Here is a 9,084-nt window from a genome sequence, read left to right on the forward strand (position 1 = left end):
CGTTCGTGTGCAGGTCAGGTCTTATAGACAAGATATGGAAAGATGGTCTTCCTGAATTGCAATAAAATGCACACTGTGCAGCCAGAGAATGTAAGTATTTTACTAAAAACAGAAATTACTAAAACTGAGAACTGTCATACTAGAGCAGGGATCAGCAACCTCCGGCACTCCAGCTGTTCAGAAACTACAACTCCCAGAATGCTTCATTCACTTCTGTGGGAGTTAAAAGAACAGTCAAGCATGTTTGCATGCTGGGAGTTGTATAGTTTCACTCACGGCAGCTAGAGTGCTGAAGATGGCTGATCCCTGTACTAGAGGTATGTCCTCATTTTTACAGATACAGTGTAGATTCCCTCACGGGCTGGGTAATATCACCCTTTTTGTACATAACAAGTAGTTTAAATTAAAGGGGTTGTCAAGGTTTGTGATATTGATGGCCCATCCTCAGGGCAGCAGTAGCCGATTGGCCAGGTTCTGACGCCTGGCAGGCCCCCTGTTGATCAGCTGTTTGAAGAGTCGATGGAGCTCTGGTGAGTCTGTGCCTGCCTGGTAAATTATGCGGCTGCAGCGTTCACCAGAGTACCATAGCCTCTTCACAGCTGATCAAGAGTAAGTGGTGGTGCCAGGAGTCAGACCCCCACCGATCAGATACTGATGACCTATCTCGCCTGGCATAGGCCAGCAATATCAAAATCCCAGACAAACCCTTCCATGGCACCCTACTATCATAAAACTACAAAAAATAAATAACACAAACTAAAACATGGCCAGTTCTGAAATGGCAGACTAAGGGTCCATTCACACGTCATTATGTGTTTTGCGGATCCACAAAACACGGACATCGGCGATGTGCGTTCTGCATTTTGCGGACCACACATCGCAGGCACTTAACAGAAAATGCCTGTTCTTGTCCGCAATTGTGGACAAGAATATGACATGTTCTATATTTTTCGGGATCGGAAGTGCGGATCCGCAATTCCGGATCCGGGCAGCACATCATGCTGCCCAATAGAAATGGGTGGGTCCGCAATTCCGTTCCGCAAAATGTCACTCTGTCAATATCCAGGGCTTTGTTTACTGCCAGGTGCAAATTGTTACCAAAACATGGGTGGGACCCAGCTGTATTCTTCAAACGCTCTGATGTTGTTAGAGGCATTATCGGTTGTTAATCCAGACATTTTGGATATGTCCAGTTTCCAGTCTTCAGTTAAGGATTCCTCAAATGCTTCATGCAAACTGTCAGCAGTATGATCTGTGTACAGAGCCGTACAGCCTAAACACCAAGACTGCATCTCCCATTCTTCCGTTATAAAGTGAATGGTGAGGGCCATGAATGCATCTGTAGCTCTGCTTGTCCAGAGGTCTGTAGTGCAAGCAAAGAATGGAACCTCAACCAGTTGTGCCTCAACCACTCTTCTGATCTCTATGTATACAGAAATACCAACACTCTACACGAAGTAGTATCTCCCAGGCATATCATACTTTCTGTCTAAGGCCTCTTTCACACGGGCGTGAGTTTTTTTGCCCGGATAAGAGCCGGGTGCGTTGCGGGAAAATGCGCGATTTTTTCTGCGCAAGTGCAAAACATTGTCATGCGTTGCACTCGCGTGAGAAAAATCGCGCATGTTTGGTACCCAAACCCGAACTTCTTCATAGAAGTTCGGGCTTGGGATTGATGTTCTGAAGATTGTATTATTTTCCCTTATAACATGGTTATAAGGGAAAATAATAGCATTCTGAATACAGAATGCATAGTAAACCAGCGCTAGAGGGGTTAAAAAAAATATAAAAAATGTAACTCACCTAAGTCCACTTGCTCGCGAAGCTGGCATCTCCTTGTGTCTCCGCTGCTGATGAACAGGACCTGGGGTGAGCTGCTCCATTAAATACAGGTTAAGGACCTTCGATGACGTCACTCCGGTCATCACATGGTACGTCACATGATCTTTTACCATGGTGATTCACCATGGTAAAAGACCATGTGATGACCGAAGTGACGTCATCGAAGGTCCTTAAGCTCTATTTAATGGAGCAGCTCACCCCAGGTCCTGTTCATCAGCAGCGGAGACACAAGGAGATGCCAGCTTCGCGAGCAAGTGGACTAAGGTGAGTTAAATTATTATTATTTTTTTAACCCCTCTAGCGCTGGTTTACTATGCATTCTGTATTCAGAATGCTATTATTTTCCCTTATAACCATGTTATAAGGGAAAATAATAATGATCGGGTCTCCATCCCGATGGTCTCCTAGCAACCATGCGTGCAAATCGCACGGCATCCGTACTTGCTTGCGGATGCCATCCGATTTTCACACACCCCATTCACTTCTATGGGGTCTGCGTCACGTCAAAATCAGAAAATATAGAGCATGCTGCGATTTCAACTGAACGCACAAGTGATGCGTTAAAAACATCGCTCATGTGCACAGCCCCATAGAAATGAATGGGTCAGGATTTAGTGCGGGTGCCATACGTTCGCCGCACGGATCGCACCCGCACGGAAAACTCGCCCGTGTGAAAGGGGCCTAACTGCTGTACCAGGTTTCTGAATCCAGTTTTCTCAACCGTTTATACAGGCACTTGGTCCATGCAGATGTACTCGGCAACAGGTAGTATCACCCTTTTTGTACATAACAAGTAGTTTAAATTAAAGGGGTTGTCAAGGTTTGTGATATTGATGGCCCATCCTCAGGGCAGCAGTAGCCGATTGGCCAGGTTCTGACGCCTGGCAGGCCCCCTGTTGATCAGCTGTTTGAAGAGTCGATGGAGCTCTGGTGAGTCTGTGCCTGCCTGGTAAATTATGCGGCTGCAGCGTTCACCAGAGTACCATAGCCTCTTCACAGCTGATCAAGAGTAAGTGGTGGTGCCAGGAGTCAGACCCCCACCGATCAGATACTGATGACCTATCTCGCCTGGCATAGGCCAGCAATATCAAAATCCCAGACAAACCCTTCCATGGCACCCTACTATCATAAAACTACAAAAAATAAATAACACAAACAAACATGGCCAGTTCTGAAATGACAGACTAAGGGTCCATTCACACGTCGTGTTTTGCAGATCCACGGATCCGCAAAATATGGCATCGGCGATGTGCGTTCTGCATTTTGTGGACCACACATCGCAGGCACTTAACAGAAAATGCCTGTTCTTGTCCGCAAATGCGGACAAGAATAGGACATGTTCTATATTTTTCGGGATCTGAATTGCGGACCCGGAAGTGCAGATCCGCAATTCCGGATCCGGGCAGCACATCGTGCTGCCCAATAGAAATGAGTGGGTCCGCAATTCCATTCCGCAAAATGCGAAATGAAATTGCGGACCCATCCATTTCTATGAGGCAGCACGATGTGCTTCCCGGACACAGAATTGCAGACCCGCACTTCTGGGTCCGCAATTCCGTTCCCGAAAAAAATAGAACATGTCCTATTCTTGTCCGCAATTGCGGACAAATACAGGCATATTCTATTAGTACCGGCAATGTGCGGTCTGCAAAATGTGGAACGCACATTGCTGCTTTCAGTGTTTTGCGGCTCCGTGGATCCGCAAAACACGTTGCGGATGTGTGAATGAAGCCTAAGCTGCGGTTGGGATTTTTTTTGCCTGTTTGAGGTTCTTAGCCAGAAAAACAAGTTTGTTGATATGGTCTTCATTCCACCTCATTCTTCTTGGACTGCAGATTAGGCCCGAAGTACTGAATACTCGTTCTGATGCACAACTAGAGGCGGGAATGCATAGATACGCTTTTGCAAAATGGGCAAGAACTGGCAGACTTGGGGCATTTCTCCTCCACCAGGGTAGTGGGTCTTCTTCTGGACTAATTTCTTTCATCTGTTTGTACAAGAAGAAGTCATTGCAAAGCATTGCTGTAGGGCTTTTGTCAGATGATGTATCTTCGGTACACACAGAACCACCTGCTGAGGCTGACCCCCTTTTTTCCGTCACAATGTTGGCCAACAAGCTTTTGAGATTGTTTTTTTTTTTCTTAGGGACTTGTGCCACTGCATGTTCTTCTTCATCTTTCTGTTCTGCTCCGCCACTTGCTGGTAGCTGAAGAATGGATGCTCTTTGTAGAAGCTCTTCTTTTACTTCATCTTGAATAGACACAAATGAGTCCTTAAAGGGAACCTGTCACCTGGATTTTGGGTATAGATCTGAGGACATGGGTTGCTAGATGGACGTTAGCACATCCGCAATACCCAGTCCCCATAGCTCTGTGTGCTTTTATTGTGTAAAAAAAACGATTTGATACATATGCAAATTACCCTGAGATGAGTCCTGTACGTGAGATGAGTCAAGGACAGGACTCATCTCAGGTTAATTTGCATATGTATTAAATCGGTTTTTTTACACAATAAAAGCACAGAGAGCTATGGGAACTGGGTATAGCGGATGTGCTAGTGGCCATCTAGCAACCCATGTCCTCAGCTCTATACACAAAATCCCGGTGACAGGTTCCCTTTAAATCTTGGATCTAGATATGTGGCAGTGTTGAGAATGAGTTGCAACTTCTTGCTTTGGTACCTCTTTTTCATGTCATCTATGACCCTTTGTTTCATTTCTCTGGCAAGGATACTGTCAGATTCCTCCTCCGATGCACATGCATATATTTTCCATGTCAAAGGAAGAACAGAAGACAGGGTTGGATCTTTCTCTCCGCTTAACGCATCAGTAAAATCGCTCATTGGTGCGAGCACATCTCTGACGGTCTCCAGAATGGTGACATCATTGTCCTTTGGCATAAGATACCATTTTTTCCGGTTCTCTGCCAGGACAGCACAGACAGCTTGTTGCTGTTCACAGAACCTCTCCACCATATCATAAATGGAATTCCACCGGGTCGGTTCATCGTGAATAAGCTTGTGTTCGGGTATATGAAGTGCCTTTTGTTTTTCTTTCAGTGATCGGCTCATTTTATTTGATCGGCAGAACGCAGAGACAGTCTTGCGTAACCTTGAGAGACACGCCGCCACTCTGTCAATATCCAGGGCTTTGTTTACTGCCAGGTGCAAATTGTGACCAAAACATGGGACCCAGCTGTATTCTTTAAACGCTCTGATGTTGTTAGAGGCATTATCGGTTGTTAATCCAGACATTTTGGATATGTCCAGTTTCCAGTCTTCAGTTAAGGATTCCTCAAATGCTTCATGCAAACTGTCAGCAGTATGATCTGTGTACAGAGCCGTACAGCCTAAACACCAAGACTGCATCTCCCATTCTTCCGTTATAAAGTGAATGGTGAGGGCCATGAATGCATCTGTAGCTCTGCTTGTCCAGAGGTCTGTAGTGCAAGCAAAGAATGGAACCTCAACCAGTTGTGCCTCAACCACTCTTCTGATCTCTATGTATACAGAAATACCAACACTCTACACGAAGTAGTATCTCCCAGGCATATCATACTTTCTGTCTAACTGCTGTACCAGGTTTCTGAATCCAGTTTTCTCAACCGTATATACAGGCACTTGGTCCATGCAGATGTACTCGGCAACAGCTTTGTTTAGTCTCTGCGCTTCCCTGGAGTCTTTGCCATATTTCCGCTGTCTTTCAAGCACAGATATAATGGTAGTAGCCTGGGTGGGTTTATTTTTGGATGATGTAGAATGGATTTGCTTCTTCTTCTATGTAAGAAAAATAGAAGTCAATCATCATTCATCACTTAAAAAAAGGTTGTTTCACTTCAGATAATAGCATTTATCCTGTAGATAAAGTGAATACAAAACAAGACTCTTCCTATGTGCTGTGATTCTTCATATTGCCCTCGTTTCTGGCTTCATTCAATTTTTCCATTACCCTATACAATGCTCATTTCCAGGGGTTACAGTTACAGCCACCCTGCAATGCAAGCACGACCACTGCTGCTAGAATGCAGGGTGGTCGTGATTTGCAACCATGGAAAAAAGCAGTGTATAATGAGATGGAAAAATGAATGCAGCCTGGAAAGGAGGCAATATGGACAATCATCACAATACATTAGTAAGTGCCTTCAAGGTATTCCTCTTTCTCTACATGATAAGCCATTTGCTTAAGTGAGACAACCTATTTAAGAAGAGAGCATGGGTAGGTAGGGTAGACTTAAAATTGCCTAACCTGTCGAGTTTTCAGCTCATTGTAGAGGTCAGGGTGATTGTCTGCCAAATGCTTAGCCAAGTTGCTGGTGTTTCCTGCTTTGCAATGGAGAGATTTGTAACACCTTTTGCAGACAGGTTTTTCTGTGTCTGTTGGCTGCCCGTCTTCACCGGCGATGTAGGCAAAATATGCCCACACTTCACTCCGCGTCCTTGCTGAGGCCTTCTTTTCTACAAGTGGCGGATGTGACAGGCACACAAGTTCTGCATCTTTCATTGACGGCGATGGTGTATCCATATCCATGGCTTCTTTGTTTTCACTGCGCCTAGAACAAGTGGAACCATTAGGGCTCTTTCACATGAGTGGATGCTGTGCGTGCGGGTAATCCACTGTGTGTGAAAGAGAGCCAAACCCTGTTCCGGATCCCGACAGCAGAGCAGTAACATAATTGATAAAGCTCCATGCCGCTCTGTCATCTTTTTACTCCAAAATCACAGTGAGATAAAGTTGTCACCGTGATTATATAGTAAAAAGATCACAGAGAGGCACGGAGCATTATCAATTATGTTACTGCTCTCAGTGATTCTGCTGTCCGGAGCAGGGCTTGGCTGTTTATCACGCAGTGGATTCCATGCTCGGGATCCGCTCGTGTCAAAGAGCCCTTACAGCATGTAGAGGTGCAGTACTAGTAACAACTCACATTGCTGCATTGTTCACAGTGTCTCTCAACTTCATAGTGATTTGCATGTGGCACAATGGCCACATGATTTTAGGTCGGTCAGTGTGGTTCTAGTTGTGAAAAAAAATTATGCATATTTTTCAATGGCTTACAGGGATTCTGCACTTTTATTTAACTATCCTCTGGATAGATCATCAGCTTCTGATTGGTGGGGGTTGGACATCTGCCGATCAGCTGTTTGAGAAGGCAGCGGCACTCCAGCAGCGCCACGGCCTTATCACTGTTTGACTGTTTACCGCCGGCCCACTGACGTCACCTCACGACTAGTATCAACTAGCGTGGGCGGGGCTAAGCTCCATTCAAGTGAAGAGCTTAGCCCCGCCCACGCTAGTTGTGATGTCACGGGGCCGGCAGTAAACAGTGATAAAGCCGTGGCGCTGCTGGAGCGCCGCTGCCTTCTCAAAAAGCTGATCGGCGGGGGTCCCGGGTGTCGGACCCCCGCCGATCAGAAGCTGATGATCTATCCAGAGTATAGATCAGTTAAATGAAAGTGTAGAACCCCTTTAAACCACACCTCATTCACTAGGTGGGGTGGGGGTGGTGGTGGTGGTTGGGGAGGGGGAATGGGCTTCACAAAAATCGACACAGATTGGGGTTGCAAGAGGCTGTGAGGTCAGCTGCTACATGATATACATTGTGGTGCTGGGGCCACGTTACATCAAAGGGTAATTGTGATGCACAATTGCACAGGTCCAACCGTTCCTGGTGACAAACCCCCCCCATGTGCCTCATAATAACGAAATAACCCTATCATCAACTATATTCATATTCTTGCATAATGGTCAACATGGGGATAATGTATGAGCTACAACAGTCACTTGCTATTTGGCAGCACAGTCCTATGAATTCAATCTATGTGCCTCATATTAATAATGACCTGTATTCTGCAACTGACATTAACCCTATGTTGCCTATTATGTTAGGCTACTTTCACACTAGCGTTCGGGGCTCCGCTTGTGAGTTCCGTTCAAAGGCTCTCACAAGCGGCCCCGAACGCTTCCGTCCAGCCCTAATGCATTCTGAGTGGACGCGGATCCGCTCAGAATGCATCAGTCTGGCACCGTTTGTCCTCCGCTCTGCAGGCGGACACCTGAACGCTGCTTGCAGCGTTCTGATGTCCGCCTGGCCGTGCGGAGGCAAACGGATCTGTCCAGACTTACAATGTAAGTCAATGGGGACGGATCCGTTTGAATATGACACAATATGGCTCAATTTTCAAACGGATCCGTCCCCCATTGACTTTCAATGTAAAGTCTGGACGGATCCGTCTGAGGCTACTTTGACACTTAGAATTTTTTTTACTATATAATGCAGACGGATCCATTCTGAACGGAGCCACCGTCTGCATTATATGAGCGGATCCGTCTCAGGCGCAAGTGGGAAAGTAGCCTTAGATGGTACTTTGGGGGTCACTTACTATTAATGTGAGGCACATGGGGTCCATTCCAAAGACTCCAAAAGCATGCGCCCAGCCTGACATTAAAAATAAGTGACCCCCATCATGTTTAAAACATGGGTAGTGGCAAGATTGGGGTTAATGAGTCACATTAACCCCAAATCTTGCTGGCTGTCTTCCTTATAGATATGGTTTTTGCCTGCCTTTATTTTGAGGCAGGCTAATCATCACTCTTGCACTGGGTCTGGCTGTGGGCTAGGCTAGGTACCTGCTATGCTGGCTGGCTGCTTTTCAGTGCTCAGTCTCACTGACTCTGGGGCTCGGGCTGACGCTCACTCGTCTCAGTCAGACGGCGCAGCACACAAGACAAACGTGAGTGACTCAGTTAGGAGTCAGGACGGAGGAGGAGGCTGCTCTGCTGCCGCTGGTGCCGTTCACTGAGCTCAGCGCTCACTCATCTCAGTCAGACGGCGCAGCACACAAGACAAGTGTGAGTGACTCAGGAGTCAGGACGGAGGAGGAGGCTGCTCCGCTGCCGCTGGTGTCGTTCGCTGAACTCAGCGCTCACTCGTCTCAGAGTCAGACGGCGCAGCAGACAGTCATTGGTGGCAGTGATGCAGGCATCTTCAGAGCCCGCTTACTCCATTGGGCTCAGCGGCGGCAGCGTCATAGGAGGGAGGGAATCCCTCCCTCCTTCTCCCTCTCTCTCTCCCGCCTTCTCTCTCCCGCCTTCTCCACTGTCTTTCTGGCGGAGCGCCATGTTGTGTCATAGGAGATAATGGGCTGCGCAGCCCAGTATCGAAAAAGTGCAAATCACAGTACCGAATCGATACTTGTAAAAAAGTATCGATTGGGTATCGATTTTTCGATACCCGCAACAACCCT

The 9,084-nt window shown here is 46.7% G+C and overlaps 1 protein-coding gene across 1 annotated transcript; it reads right to left on the minus strand.

Moving 5' to 3' along the window:
• Window positions 1-5,364: 5,364 nt before the first annotated feature.
• LOC122931875 (E3 SUMO-protein ligase ZBED1-like) lies at window positions 5,365-6,370 on the minus strand. Its single transcript, XM_044285928.1, has 2 exons — window positions 6,086-6,370; window positions 5,365-5,616 (listed from the first exon to the last, which is right to left on the minus strand). The coding sequence occupies exons 1-2, from the start codon at window positions 6,365-6,367 to the stop codon at window positions 5,365-5,367; spliced, it is 534 nt and encodes a 177-aa protein (XP_044141863.1). The 5' UTR covers window positions 6,368-6,370.
• Window positions 6,371-9,084: the final 2,714 nt, after the last annotated feature.

This window comes from Bufo gargarizans, chromosome 3 (genome assembly GCF_014858855.1).
Source record: "Bufo gargarizans isolate SCDJY-AF-19 chromosome 3, ASM1485885v1, whole genome shotgun sequence".
In the NCBI taxonomy this organism is placed as follows: domain Eukaryota; kingdom Metazoa; phylum Chordata; class Amphibia; order Anura; family Bufonidae; genus Bufo; species Bufo gargarizans.